At 38.8% G+C, this 15466-nt stretch overlaps 1 protein-coding gene across 10 annotated transcripts in view; it reads left to right on the top strand.

Annotated features, from left to right (window-relative positions):
* HUWE1 (HECT, UBA and WWE domain containing E3 ubiquitin protein ligase 1) overlaps positions 1 to 15466 on the top strand; it is a 138825-nt gene that overhangs the window by 89135 nt on the left and 34224 nt on the right. For 8 of the 10 annotated variants that reach the window (XM_031445133.2, XM_064483130.1, XM_064483128.1 and 5 more), the window contains 15 exons: positions 134 to 371; positions 746 to 976; positions 2232 to 2354; positions 2780 to 2875; positions 3451 to 3720; positions 4977 to 5129; positions 6596 to 6723; positions 6898 to 6979; positions 7650 to 7826; positions 8306 to 8465; positions 8758 to 9116; positions 11678 to 11873; positions 12796 to 12963; positions 14083 to 14228; positions 14653 to 14719. In XM_031445133.2, coding sequence (XP_031300993.1) covers positions 134 to 371; positions 746 to 976; positions 2232 to 2354; positions 2780 to 2875; positions 3451 to 3720; positions 4977 to 5129; positions 6596 to 6723; positions 6898 to 6979; positions 7650 to 7826; positions 8306 to 8465; positions 8758 to 9116; positions 11678 to 11873; positions 12796 to 12963; positions 14083 to 14228; positions 14653 to 14719 — 2594 coding nt within the window. The remainder of the gene's footprint in view (positions 1 to 133; positions 372 to 745; positions 977 to 2231; positions 2355 to 2779; positions 2876 to 3450; positions 3721 to 4976; positions 5130 to 6595; positions 6724 to 6897; positions 6980 to 7649; positions 7827 to 8305; positions 8466 to 8757; positions 9117 to 11677; positions 11874 to 12795; positions 12964 to 14082; positions 14229 to 14652; positions 14720 to 15466) is intronic. The other 2 variants (XM_064483127.1, XM_031445139.2) reach the window with 1 other exon arrangement.

The following is a 15466-nucleotide window of genomic DNA, read 5'->3' on the forward strand; positions in this document are numbered from 1 at the left end:
TAAAAGATAATGTCAGTAAGTGTTGGACAGATTGGAACCGTAGCTCTTAAGGGACTGGGAACCTTTCTCTCACCACTTCCCTAGTCTAAAATACTAATATTCTATCTTGATACTTTCTCTTATTTGAATTTAGAACTTTCAATTGGGCCCTATCCATGGGAGGCAAAGTTCCTGTTGCTGAGGGATTAGAACATTCAGACTTACCTGATGGCACAGGAGAATTCTTAGATGCCTGGCTAATGCTGGTGGAGAAGATGGTGAATCCCACCACGGTGCTTGAGTCTCCACATTCACTGCCTGCCAAATTACCTGGAGGTGTTCAGAACTTTCCACAATTCAGTGCTCTCCGCTTCCTTGTGGTAACTCAGAAAGTGAGTATTCAGCATTCTGAAACCAAGAGGAATTTCTCATGCCAACTAGGTAGATTCTACTCTGTTTTGTCCTCCTTAGTGAAATAACTTGATTGTTGGAGAACCACTGGATCCTACTCCCAGATAGGGCTGGCTTACAGAAGAGGATAGAGCGGCCGCTTGATAATTTTCTGTATTGTAAACACTTGGACTGTAAGCTTCAGATTGGTGCTTCACATTGGGTTAAATGCCCCTTCTTTTTGCTTTCTTGGGCCCTCTTAGTACTGGCACTGGCTGATTGTGGAAGGACCATCTTATAGGTCTTTGACTTATTCTTCTTGGGGCTTTGAATTGAGACAAAATGATCTTCACACAGCTTTTCAAATGACTTACAGGCAGCCTTTACTTGCATCAAGAACTTGTGGAACCGGAAACCCTTGAAGGTGTATGGCGGGCGAATGGCTGAGTCCATGCTGGCCATTCTGTGCCACATCCTCCGAGGAGAACCTGTGATTCGAGAGAGACTGAGCAAAGAGAAGGAGGGTTCTCGAGGAGAAGAGGATACAGGGCAAGAGGAAGGTGGCTCCCGCCGGGAACCTCAAGTCAACCAGCAACAACTACAACAGGTGGGGTGCTGGCCTCACACTCCAGGGCCCAGACTTTACACCTGATGGAGTGCAATGCTTGTGGGTTTTCTAAGTGCCTGGTCCTGTTAGGGGATAGATTCAAATTTGCTTCCTCTTTTAGTGTTTCTTTTTTCTTCTGAGAAAGTTGGAATGTAGTCCCAATACTCCTAATAGGTAAAAGATTTGTGTCCTCCCAAGCATGTTATTTAGTATTGGAACTCTTTTACAGTATTCTCAGTAGGCTGCAGCTGCCATGTTCTTTGGAGGCAAACTGTCCTCATCTACTTTCTGATTAATCTGTGAAAAGGTCTGTTGTGACCCAAATTTGTTTTCCAACAAGAGCTTTCTGAAGCCTTACCTACAAAACTTTTTTCTTCATTTTTAATAAAAATAAATTGAAAGCTAGAGGTGGGGGGAGCACTTATGATACTGACATTTCAATCTCAGCATTTAGCGTATTCATGTGGGAATTTGTGTGTATGTATGTGTGTTCTCTTTATATCTAGAGTCTGGTTCAAATGTGTCTTCTATATATACATGCCACGTTTTTTATTATAACAATTAAAAATGCTCACTTTAAGAAAATTTAGAGATATATCAAAGTATTTTTAAAGACATTCATAATGTCACCACACAAGATAATTGTGTCTTCTTTTCATCACTTAGTTCTAAGCCTAATTGTTACATAGTTGACATCATATAGTATGTAGATGTACACTGTTGTCATTAAGAAATGGATCTTTTTTTACTTCATAGTCATTCTTTTACTGCTGGATGTGTTGATCTTATTTGATGTCGTAAAGCTGTGATGTATAGTTTCTTTTTGTACAGATCTTTCTGTGTATCTAATGATTATTTCCTAGTTGTAAGTTTCCTGGGTTGGTTTTTCAGGGTCTTGTTCTGTTGCTAGCTTGTCTCAGAAAAGTGGGGCCAATTTTTGCTTCTCTTTGTGAATCTCAATCTTTGAATTAGAATAATCTTGTTAATGATACTCACCATCTAGCTGAATTTTCTTAAAGGTTAGAATTGAGAATCACCTTGGCTCCCTGCCTCAATGTGTAGCTCTGTTGGAATGATATGGAAGCCCCAAGCAGAAAGGATCATTTGTGTTACCTAACTGCCTTAGCTTTACAAATGCTCTCAGTTCACGTGAAGTTAGGAAGACTTGCTTCCATCTTAAAAGGATTCCTTTCTTTCTAAATGTGTTTGGATTTCTCTTTTACCATGGTTCTGAGATCCTGCGTTCTTTTTATAGCTCATGGACATGGGCTTCACAAGGGAACATGCCATGGAGGCCTTGTTGAACACCAGCACCATGGAGCAGGCCACAGAGTACCTTCTAACCCACCCTCCCCCGATCATGGGAGGAGTTGTTCGGGTGAGTTGTCTCAGAGCTCTAATCCCCTCAGACCTGCTGATGTGCTTTACTTCTCCACGCCAGTATTTTCTTTATGTGCTCTCATAGCTCTAGAATATAAGGAGCAGAAGCTTCCTGTCTCCCAGCCATGCAAATTACTGGACTTTGCAGAAGAACTTTTAAATTATCCATAGCCAGAAAGTAATAGGAGAGGCTCTCTTTTCTGAGATGCAGAATAGATGGCCACATTGAAGCTCCCTTCATATACTGAATTTCATTAGGTTTTTTCCCTTTTATTCTCGTGACTGGGTAAGCCTAATTGAGTTTGATTCCAGAGAACAGCATTTTAGAACCCCCTTCTCTTCTCTAAAGCTTGAGCACAGGATGTCTTATTCCTTATGAGTTAGGGTGTGTGCAGTTGCTGGATTTCTGTTGTTTCTCTGTAGGATCTTAGTATGTCCGAAGAGGACCAGATGATGAGAGCAATTGCCATGTCTCTGGGACAGGATATCCCAATGGATCAGAGGGCAGAGTCACCTGAGGTAAGTATGAAACAGGGCATCCAAGAAGGTTTCACACATTAATCTTAGTATTTCTATGAACATTCTACTACTGCAGAATAACTGATGAAGTTTAAAAGTCTAAAAAAAGACATGGGAGTACTCATTCATCCTAACATTGCCAATCCCTAATCTACATTGTATTGGCCTGAAGCTATGAGTGAGACAGATAAAGCATTAATATTTATTGTCAGGTAAAGGCCCAAAATGTACTTGGTAGTACCCTTTAGGCCAAATTTGGCTGTATATTCCTAGATAGTAATTACTTCAGTTTACCATGCTGGCAGAGAATGCAGGACATTGTCCATAAATGATTTTGTGGGAGGTGATGTAGGATGCTGCAGATAAATTGGCAATGCTTTGAGGATTGGAGGTGACCTTCCCTTTTGCTTTCCCTGTGTGTCTGTCCTCATACTCATTGCCATGCATTGATAAATGTATCACCTGCTTGAGAAGGTAGAGAATATTCATATGGTAGGGCGAATACATTCTTAGTCTTCTCACTTTCTTTCTTCAACTTTTCCATATGCTATCACTCTTCCCTTCCCTGCCTCCAGGAAGTTGCTTGCCGAAAGGAGGAGGAGGAACGGAAAGCTCGGGAAAAGCAGGAAGAGGAAGAGGCTAAATGTTTAGAGAAGTTCCAAGATGCTGATCCATTGGAGCAAGATGAGCTCCACACTTTCACAGATACCATGTTGCCAGGCTGCTTCCACCTTCTTGATGAGCTGCCGGACACGGTGTACCGGGTCTGTGATCTAATCATGACAGCAATCAAACGTAATGGAGCAGACTATCGAGACATGATTCTGAAGCAAGTAGTCAATCAGGTAAGTTCTCCAGGGGCCAGAAGAGGAGAGTACGTAAAGTGGTTTTCCTGCCATTTATCAAAGCTTGATTTCTAGAAAAAGAAAAAAAATCAGTATTTTTGCATTTTTATCTGATATGGATATAGTCTTTGAATTCTGTGGAACTCATAGAATTTTCTATTCATTCTCTAGTAATCTAGCTCTTTCTTGAGTGTTTCCTACAAAACATGAATTAACTACTTTCCAAAGAAACTGTCTTCGAAAGGAAAAAAACAAAACTCTCTTTTTCTAGGCATCTCTTCTTAGATTCATCTAAAATGTCCAAAATGTGTCTCACTCTTGAGCCAAATTAGGATCCCTGGACTAACAATAAATGTTTTTCCCTCTTCTCCTACGTAACAACTGCTTAGACAAATGAGTCCCCATCCTGATGAGTAGTTGTGACCTGATGTTTGTCTTTTTTTTTTTAAACAGTGTTTTTCCTCATGAAATTAATGTATGCCAATTGGTGAAGTAGAATAAAAAAAATTACCTTGAATTCCCACACAAACAGGCAGCTAACATTTTGGTTGCGTTTCCTTTACTATTTTTTTTTGATTTATGTATTTAACTCATTGGAGTCTTGTTTTATATATTTATTCAAGTTGAGAGACAGAGGAAAAAAATCAAAAAGTGATGTATGTAAATATAACTTTAGTGTATGGAAATACCACAAAAGTGAAAGGCAAAGTGGATAAACCATTTTTTCACAAGATATGACTAAAGTTTAGTTATCTTTCATCTGTATTAAAAGCTTATAGAGGTGATTTTAAGAAAATGAAAACCTTAATAGAAAAGAGCAATTATATAAAATTCATTACAAGAAATTCTTAACATGAATACTAACACAAGACCAATGTTTCTGACATTCTGGATTTTTGTTTTTAATGATAATTCTGGGGTGGGTATAGTGAAAGATTATAAGTTGGTAGAACCTTTGTGGAGTTGACTTATATGCACCAGGAATTTTTTAAATATTCATTTCCTTTAACTTAGAATTTAGGTTTCTTGTAATCTAGCATAAGAAAATAATTTTTAGAGGTGCTCCTTTAGTAGCATACATCATCTTTTGATACAGACACTAAATCCCTATAGTAAATATGTTACTATTTGCCCACCCTCCTTCAGCAAATGTGTTGGAGGTGGAGGAAGTATTTTACAAGGTTGAGAATGTTTTAACAAACTTCATCATACTCTATCTATAGTTCCTTGACTTAGCCACTTCTCTGCTTTTCTAGGTATGGGAAGCTGCTGATGTATTGATCAAAGCCGCTCTTCCCCTGACAACAAGCGACACAAAAACTGTGTCAGAGTGGATCAGTCAGATGGCCACCCTGCCCCAGGCCTCCAATTTGGCTACTAGAATCTTGCTTTTAACCCTGCTTTTTGAGGTAAGCTTTAAACTTTTTGGTCCCTGTGATTCATTCATCAGAGAATCATCAAATACCTACCACTTGAGACACTGAAGAAGATAGAAATGTAAGGCATGATAGGTTGTAACACACATAATGAAGTACAAAATTCAGCATTCTATGCCACATGAATGGTATAAATAATTTTATCTGAATTCAGGGAGGGCAATGTGCATCACTTCTGGATAATGAAAGATGGACTTCTCAGAACAAGTGTTAGTTAATTGAATTGGTTCTTAGAGAACTGGGGAGTGGTCATTAAAAGAAGGTATTTAGAGTGACTATTACAATTAAGTTGTGGAATACTTTTGGCTTTTCTGAGGAAACCTAACTAGCAGCCAAAGGGTAGGTAAGGTAAGATGTGGAAATTAGATAATAGGTATCAGATAGAATCTGACTCTTCCTACCTGGTCAGTCAGCAGATTATTTGAGGTAAAGTGTGGTTTGGCCAGGACATGTTCTTTTTCCAGCCAACATAGGAATTAGGAGGCTTTTGACCTTGAACAAGTGACTCGTCTGTAGCTTATCATGTTTAATGATAAAACCTGGATTTAATGGAATAAACCCTTTATAGAAACTCAAGAGTTAAGTCCATTATATGTGTCAAATTATGTGTCTGCAGTCTTGGGGCTTTCCTTTGTAATGGAAATGCTGATTGTTATTATAACATTTGTGAATAGATATTTGTGGGAAAGGTTGCAAAGTACCGAATGCTGAGGGTCCCCAATAACAATATAATAATAAAGAGAAAATCACTCATGAGGCTCCCCCCCTTTTTATCACAAACAACAGTCTTACACTTTCTTCTAGTCTTTTTTCTATGCATTTAACCAGTTGGGATCAGACTATTTAGAAAGTTTTGTGCTCAGATTTTCTCTCAGTATCATATTATAAATATTTCTCCATGTCGTATATATATTACTCCATTTTTTGGACATTTCCTAGTTTAATTACCTATTGTTGGACATTTAAATTACTTCCAGTGATTTTCTGTTAAATAAATAACACTTTATATATCCTCTACAAGGGGAACCATTAACTGTGTTGCTGTGTTTAATTATTCTATCTTCCTTGGAAGATTAAATAAAGTTCTCTATAAATCAGAAGCTTTTCAACTAGCCTAGATGACAGTTCTTAATGACATTAATGTTACTGATAACAGTTCCCATATCAAGCACATACTAATGTACAAGGCACGGTGTTGGGCACTATATATCACACTTCCCCTGGAGGTAGAAATTATTATTCCCTTTCACCCATAAGGAAACCAAGGCCTAGAGAATTTAAATAACTCATCTCAGATCACACCGCTGGCTAAGTGGTGGAAGTAGAATTTGAATTCAACCAGTGCTGATAGCATTCACTCTTATGTTCTATACCATGCTAATTCTTGATACTGAGCAGAAGTTGATATTTGCTTTTTTTTTCTTTGATTTATCAATCAGGAGTTGAAGCTACCTTGTGCTTGGGTGGTTGAATCTAGTGGCATCCTTAATGTCCTAATCAAACTCTTGGAAGTGGTTCAGCCCTGCCTACAGGCCGCCAAGGAACAAAAGGAGGTCCAGACACCAAAGTAAGTGACCCTGTATCTCTCCTGGTTTCATTTCTATTGCCCTGGGACTTGGACCTTCAGGCTTAAGGCTTGAATCAGGCACTTTTCTGGGGAATATATGGGACAAATCTTGGATATTTTTTGTAAGTTAAAAATTGTGAGGTTGCTCAGAGTAAATCATTTCTCCTTTTTTAGGTGGATCACCCCAGTGTTGCTCTTGATTGATTTCTATGAAAAGACAGCCATCTCCTCAAAAAGGAGAGCCCAAATGACTAAGGTACATATTATGGTGTATATGGTGGGCAGAACTGCTTAGTTTCTTGAGGCAAGAATAGACCAGAAGAGAATGCAGGATAGTCGTAAAAAATATAAAGCTTTCTCATCAGGGCATAAATCTTCTTGAGGGATCTTGATGGCTAGATTTCTCTTCTGAATGGGGAATTAGAATTTTTTTTTTATGGAGCTGCTTACTAAAGGGCCCAAAAACTTAGGCTAGAAGTAAATGTTAAAAAAGTGTGCTGTCTCCAGAGGAGGAGTGGCTCTTCTATTATGTAAAGGACTGAGTGTGCAACAATTCCTCAAAAATCACATGCTCCTTACACAAAAATGATAAATACTACATCATCTCAGTACCTTCTCAGAAACAGAGATTTTGTTCCAGAATATCTAAAATAACATTTACCTTTTGTGGAAGACAGTGGAAACAAAAGGAAAGCAGAGGATCACAGAATAAGGATTTTGTGTATAGAGGGTTTTGTGCCTATGGAGAGAGGCCCAGAAATGTGAGGATTAACGTATATGAAAACTACTCTTGGTTTTCAAAATATGTTAAATATCCAGTATATTCTTTTTCTTAGATTAGCTTTAGCAGTGAACATTGATGAAGTTACTATTGCTTCTGACAGTCAACCTTGTAGGAAATAGAAACTTTGTGCTCTTATATTTAGTACCTACAGTCCAACAACAACAACTGGCGCTGGTTTGATGACCGCTCTGGGCGTTGGTGTAGTTATAGTGCAAGCAACAACAGCACTATTGATTCTGCATGGAAATCTGGAGAGACAAGTGTGCGTTTCACTGCAGGCCGAAGGAGATACACTGTCCAATTCACAACAATGGTTCAGGTACATGCTCACTCGATGCTGTAAACTTGATTGAAAAGAGGGGAAAGTGCTAGGTATGCTTTTCCATATGCTTCTTCCTGAACCAGCAGTCCTGAGATGTGTTATAAGGACAATATTACCACTAAGTAGGGTATAGTTTTCAGAGAACTGAGTCTTCCTCTAAAGTCATTAGTTAGGCTGTGAGTCCAGCAATTTGATACTGTCCCACCCAGAAGTGATTTTAAGTGTTCATTCAAGGATTAGGGAGTGGTTGGTGATGGTGTCTGCTTTGTTGGAAAGTTTATAATTTGTTACGGGGCTTTGTGTATACCATTTTCCTTACGGGGACCTTCAGGCTTTCTCTCTGTGAGCGATAGAGATGGGATAAATTGCCAGGGTTCCTTCCTATTACACTATTTCTCCAGGGAGTTCCAACACCACCCCCACCCCCTTATAGTCATTTTTTTGGTAGACATGTTTTTGTCTGCTTGAATTCCTAGGTTAATGAGGAAACAGGGAACCGGCGTCCTGTGATGCTGACACTCCTGAGGGTACCACGGCTGAATAAAAACTCTAAAAACAGCAATGGACAGGAACTAGAGAAGACACTGGAAGAAAGCAAAGAAATGGATATCAAACGTAAAGAAAATAAAGCCAGTGGTATGGACTTTTAGTTTTGAATTTTTCAAGGAGTGTCTCACATAAAGTTAGTGTGACCTTAGGGCTTAAATTCTGGACAGTTTCATCATGAGCGATTTCTTATCCATCAGATTACTTGGTAACTGAAAGATATACAGTCTTCCTTTTTATACACCTTTTCATCTGATCTTAGAATTGGTATTTGATATGTTTCTCTTAATAAGACACAAGTGCTTGACTGGTTACTTAGGAGGGAGAGGATGGAAGTAAATGTCAGGTTAAACTGTCTGAACTCTTACTTTCCCATTTGTAGATACCCCCTTGACCCTAGAGATTACAGATACTGAAAAGGAGACAAGCCTGGAAGAAACAAAAATTGGGGAGATCCTGATCCAGGGGCTGACAGAGGATATGGTGACTGTTTTAATCCGGGCCTGTGTGAGCATGCTAGGAGTCCCTGTGGACCCAGACACTTTGCATGCCACCCTTCGCCTCTGCCTGAGGCTCACCCGAGACCACAAATATGCCATGATGTTTGCAGAGCTGAAGAGTACCCGCATGATCTTGAATTTGACCCAGAGTTCAGGCTTCAATGGGTTTACTCCCCTGGTCACCCTTCTCTTAAGACACATTATTGAGGATCCCTGCACCCTCCGTCATACCATGGAAAAGGTGAGTCTTTTTGGTGTCCAATGCTGGTTTAGCTTTATATCATACTTTGTTCTCCTTGGTCTCAGAACAGATAGACTTCTGGTTCATCATCAGGTATATAACCAGGTATTACAGATGATATGCTCTGCACAGCAAAATTTTCCAGCTGTGTGCTCAGGTGTTTGGTTAGGTATGGTAGATAATCCTATTGAGTGACATTTTAAAGGTACTAGAAAATTCATTTGCTACCCTTAAATTTACTACAGTGATAGCTCTTATCTAGAAAGCCCTCTCTAGCCATATAGGTTTCTTGAACCAAACATTGTTAATAAAGCACTGGAATACTTTCCACCAAATTCATGTCTTAAAGATTATTCCCTTATAAGAATACTTGTCATATGTTCACCCAAGAGCCTATTTTCCAAACATTGTGTTTGGGGTTGTAAAAGTATAGTTGACTTGACCCTTGAACAGCACAGCTTTGAATTACACAGATGCACTTATACACGGATTTTTTTCCAATAATCAACAGTACTACACAATCCACGGTTGAATCCGTGCGGTCAGTCTCCAGATATGGAGGGCCAACTATGTTATATGTGGATTGTCGGTGGCATAGAGGATTGGTACCCCTAGCCCACACGTTGTTCAAGGGTCAACTATAGTAAAGTTTTTGTAATGTATATGACTGTGATAAGCTCTTTACAAATACCCATTGTGCACATGAGAAAACAAGCTTTATGTTCATTTTAGGAAGCATATAAAGCAGTAAAAGAAATAATAAAAGTAATTAGAAAAGTAAAGACCTTTATAACATCAACATTAAGACATTAGCAGAAGGGTTGTGGGCTAACATCTTTCTAGTAAGGCTTTCTCCTCAGTACTTTCACAAATTATTTTCTCTGCTAATTCTTCGTCAGCAATCCATCATGTGAATGTTACTGGACTTGACTTCCAGTTTCCTCTCTTGGGACATTATTTACCACATTTATAAGTAGAGTTGCAATTTATGTTTTTGTGCAGAGCTTTGTCATGTTTAAGACTGTTTTTCTTATAGATTCTTAGAAATTAGATCAAAAGGTATAAATTATTTTTTTACCTTGCTTGCCAGAAAGGTGGTACCACTTTATGTGTATGTGACTTACATCTCACATTCTTCAAAAAGTTCTTCACCCAGCCTGTTTGATTTCACTTAACATGAGCAAAGTCAAAAGAGGGGGGGTCTGTTAGAGGCAGCATGTACACTGTCCAAGGTCAGGAGACAGCCCAACAGAGAAGAAACAACTATATACGGACAGGATGCTGACTTAAAAGCAAAAATATTTGAAATGGTTAAAGCTTATACAACTTCAAAAAATGCTAGAAAAAAATATAGGTTCTTGTTGGATGACAGAAAACTTTCTAAGCTTAAAGGAAATTTTATTTGGGGGTGTGGGGAACAAAGGAAGATCAGTGGCAGTTTTCACGTATCAAGTGGCAAAATGTAAATGCTTGATAATATCCATTGCAGGTACGGGTGTGGAGAACCAGGCATACTCTTACTTTTTGTAGGAGTGGAAATTGGTGCAGCCACATTGGAGGGCAATTTGGTACTGTCAGTTTAAGATATCCTTTGACCTAGAAATTCTATGGCTAAGAATTTATCTGATAACTAAAGTCACGTATGCCAAGGTACATATACAAGAATGTTCACTGTAGAATTGCTTGTAATATCAAGAACTAGACATCTAATGTCCAGCAGATGACTAAATATGTAAACTATGGCACATTCTTTAATAGTGGAATTACACTTTTCTGTATTTAAAAAATGGGAGTTATTTTACGATTACAGCCTGGCAGACAAGGTAATAGTGATTAATATACTAAACTGAAGAGCATGACTGATTTGGTAAGAAAAACATTAAGATTCCAAAAGATGTTTATCTTTATGAACGTAGTTCACAAAGAAATAGATAACGGAAAATACAATGGAGTTATTTCCTTTATACTGTCCTGTATTTTCCATGATTAACAAGTCATTTTATGAGAAGAACCAAAGCATGAAGATATCTAAGCCCTTTTTTATCAAAGCAAGCAATCCATAAATAGTTTGATATCTCCTGTGGCTATCATTATCCAAGACTGATGATTGACTTTGAAACATACCTTCAATTTATTATACATTAAGTAAATGTCAGAATTACATGTTTTTAAAGTTTGAACAATTCTGGTTTAAAATAGGGACAGCATTTGGGAAGGTTAGGAACTGGCACTTAAATTTGGGAGCCATAATCTGGATGGATAATCAATGATTGAGATACATCTCCCAATTTCTATAAAGATCACATGCCATCTGGTCTAATAATTGATACTTGGGCCAGTATAGTGAATGCTGTAACTTTTTTATAAGCCACATTTTTTGAATTGGAAAGGGATAGAACTTAAAAGATCAGGTGTATCTTTCTCCCAGAGATCAAAGGCTGTCATCCACTGTCTTAAGGCAGAGCTTGGTTAGTATTTTAATCCTTGGTAACTCTTCCTTGAGTGCAGTTCTGTTTTAGAAAGTGGTCTTTAATCAGCAGTGTTCTCCCTCTCTTTACTAGGTTGTTCGCTCAGCAGCTACAAGTGGAGCTGGTAGCACTACCTCTGGTGTTGTATCTGGCAGCCTCGGCTCTCGGGAGATCAACTACATCCTTCGTGTCCTTGGGCCAGCCGCATGCCGCAATCCAGACATTTTCACAGAAGTGGCCAACTGCTGTATCCGCATAGCCCTTCCAGCCCCTCGGGGCTCAGGAACTGGTGAGTTTGACCATCTCCTGACCTTTGAGACATTGAGGTCAGTGGCACAGTATAACTCCAGAGATTTTCTGTAAGGAGATCTCTTAACTTGGGAAACCTCCTTAGGCAATCATTGGGACATTGGCTGGTCGATCAGGTGGGTCACTTCAGAGGTAGTTCAGGAGCTTCCCTGGTCCTTGCCCTGTGGTAATTCCTGCCAGAGATACCAAGGAATCATTTCAGTCTAGTCCTTGCCTTCAAAGAACTCATCTTGATGTGGCAAGAGCGATACTTGAGGGCCAAATGGACATGTGACTTATGTGATGCAGTAGGAAGCACACAGTATCATTAGTGTATTCTTGCCAAAAATGTTTGACCTACAATTATGAGGAAACAATTAGATAAATACAAATTGTGATACATTCCATGAAAGAACTGGCCTAGACTCTTCCAAAAATATTAATCTCATGAATGGAAAAAATGCAAGGATCTCCTAGGTAAAAGGAGACTAGAGAGAAAACTACCAACCTTGATGGGATTCTGGATCTAGGTAAAGGTGATTTGAAGAAATTAGAATACTGACTCTAGATAATATAATTATATCCATATTAAATACCTTGGGTACTATGATATTCTGGTTATGTAAAAAAATATCCTTGATCTTAGGAGGTACAGGTAAGTGTATTTAGAGGTAGGTAATTAGTCTCTCTCCCAACTTTTTATTTTAAAAAAAAGATCTCACAACCCTACAAAAAAGTTCAAAGGTTAGTAAAATAAACATCCAGTATTAAATCCTGTGGGATTTAGGGAAAGTAAAAACCAGGTTTTCTAGTAGACTACTTGAACATTGTTTGGAAGTGGCTTCCCTTCTGAATCTTTATCAGTAACCAAGTGTAGGTATTGGTTCATTATTCTTTGATTTTTCTATTTCACTTTGGCTTAGCTTCAGATGACGAATTTGAGAATCTTAGAATTAAAGGCCCTAATGCTGTACAGCTGGTGAAGACAACTCCTTTGAAGCCCTCACCTCTGCCTGTCATTCCTGATACTATAAAGGAAGTAATCTACGACATGCTAAATGCCTTGGCCGCATACCATGCTCCAGAGGAAGGTATGTAACTGTCCCACCTGAGGAGGCTGGACACTTTGACTGGGTCATTTCAACCAAATCATGGCTTAGTGAGAACTCAACTATTTGCCCATGCTCTGGGAATCAAAATGAATTAGACACACAGTCCACTTCTCTGAAGAAACTAATAGTCATACAATATGACAGATGACAAGGTAGTGGTGAGTCCTAGAGCAAGGCACCTGGCCTGGTGGGGTGGGACCTGTAGGAAGGTTTCTTAGAATAAGTGATTTCTGAAATAAGTCTTGAATGATAAGGAGGTTGCCAGAGTTCTGGAGTTCTGTTGTATGAGAGTATATCCCATATAGAGGGCAGAATGAAAAAAGATTAAGAAGGTGATTATAGCATCTTACAAGTAGGTTCAAAATAAAATACCAAGAAGTCTCTGTAATGCTTTTACTCTTGGAAACAAGACATCTTTGTTGCCCAAAGAGCTGGGAACAATATTAGAAGGTGTGGCTAGGCTTCCTGACCTTTGGGACCACCATCCCAATCCTTTGTTCCTAGTTAAGGTGCTGCTTTTAAGTACTGGAAAAGTCATGAAGAATTGCTTGGAATCCAATCCAATCCTTCTGGATTTTATTCAGGACATACTTAGTTGATAGGTCCCATAGAATTGCCCAAAATTGTTGAATAGTGCATTTAATAAGTCAAGAAAATTTGAGTCTTTACTTTGGTACTTTTTATCCATACAGCACTCTGATCCATATAGAGCTCCTTGCTTTTCCTACAGTTGCAAAACCTTTACCCTATCTCATAAGCCCTCCCCCCCAACAAAGAAAAATAGTTATATAGCTATAGGAACTACTTACTGACTTTCCACTGTACTAGGCAAAATATCAGATATGTTCATTTAAGCTTAGTAGTGATAGCTAAGGACAGTGAGGAGACTAAGTAAATTGCCTGTGGTTAAAACTAGTGATAGAATGAGGCTTTCGACCATGCTCTCTTACTTATACTACATTTCTCATTCTTAAATAAAAGCCTAGCAATATTATTATGTTAACAGTTGTAGCAACTTGGAACAAAATTGACCAAGCTACCAAATGGGCGTTAACGTTGCACAATTTAAAGAGTTTTGTTTTGTTTTTGTTTTTCTAGCAGACAAATCTGATCCTAAACCAGGGGGTATGACTCAAGAGGTTGGCCAGCTCCTGCAAGACATGGGTGATGATGTATACCAGCAGTATCGGTCACTTACTCGTCAGAGCAGTGACTTTGATACACAGTCAGGTTTTTCCATTAATGTAAGTCAATTCCAGCCTCCTGTCTTTTGTCTCCCTTTTCAATACCTGTGTGTTTTTAGTATTTAGGATTATGCCAAGGAAATTTCAAAGGCATTACTTTTGATATATCTGTAAATTTTCTGTGCCTAACAGTGAGGATAAGATTGAGTTGTCCATGGGATTTTTTTTCTCTTTGGGTTGGAAATGTTTCTTTAATTCATTTTTCATTCTCATCTTCCCCTGTTCCCTTTCCCCCCAGTCTCCCAGTCGCTGTCCATAATGATGGCTTCCACAGATTATAGTATATAGACGGGAAAGATGGTTAAAAGGTGGGCCAAAGAGAATCTGTTAACATTTGCAGCTGGTACCCTGGAAAGGAGTCCTGCTTTTTGGGGACAACTATCTTTGAAATCGGTAATGGCTCAGGAGTTTTCTTCTTCCATAGAGTCAGGTCTTTGCTGCAGATGGTGCCTCCACCGAGACTTCCACATCTGGGACATCCCAAGGAGAAGGTAATGGTTCACTTTTCTCCCTCTTTTGTTCTTATTTCTTGAGAGGACAATTTGAAGAAACTAGGTGTCCTGGGCAGGAGGTAGGAGGATACAGGCATAATTGTCATGTTTACTTGTCTAAGTGAACTTTCTCAGGGTTGAGCTCAGTATTTTGTAAATAAAGGGTTTCTATAGGCTAAAATTAATGGAACTGTAACTTCACTAACCCAGTAGTGGTAGCTATAGTAAACCTTCCCGTATATTTCTTTTGGTAGCTTCCATGCTGGCTTATAGAGCTTTGGTGCCAGTGACACTATTCTAGCTGTAAGATTTGCATGGTGCATTCTTACCTTCTAGCAGTTTCAACAGAGCCCATTGACTACTTGCCAAGAATTAGAGATATATCATGTGGAAGCAATTCTAATGAGACCTTTCAAGAGCTGCTTCTCAATAGGAAGGATCTTTTGAGATCTAAGTTAAGAGATGTTGTACTTAATACCAGACGAGTCCCTGGAGATAAATTTAAAGGCTAATAATTAGTAAAATATTTGTTAACTCATTTTGGTGGACTTATTGCTCATATGTAGTGTATAGTATGGATGATGGCAACATCATTCAAGAGAAGCATCTTTACCCACTAAGTGGCAGACTGTAGTAGACACCAAAATGAAACATATTCATTCCTGCACTTAAAGAATTTTGTCTAGTATGGGAAGCCCGTAGTGGTTATAATACAAGATAACTGCTGGAATGGAGGCATGCTGGAAT

The sequence above is a fragment of the Camelus dromedarius genome, chromosome X (genome assembly GCF_036321535.1).
Source record: "Camelus dromedarius isolate mCamDro1 chromosome X, mCamDro1.pat, whole genome shotgun sequence".
NCBI classification, from domain to species: Eukaryota; Metazoa; Chordata; class Mammalia; order Artiodactyla; family Camelidae; genus Camelus; species Camelus dromedarius.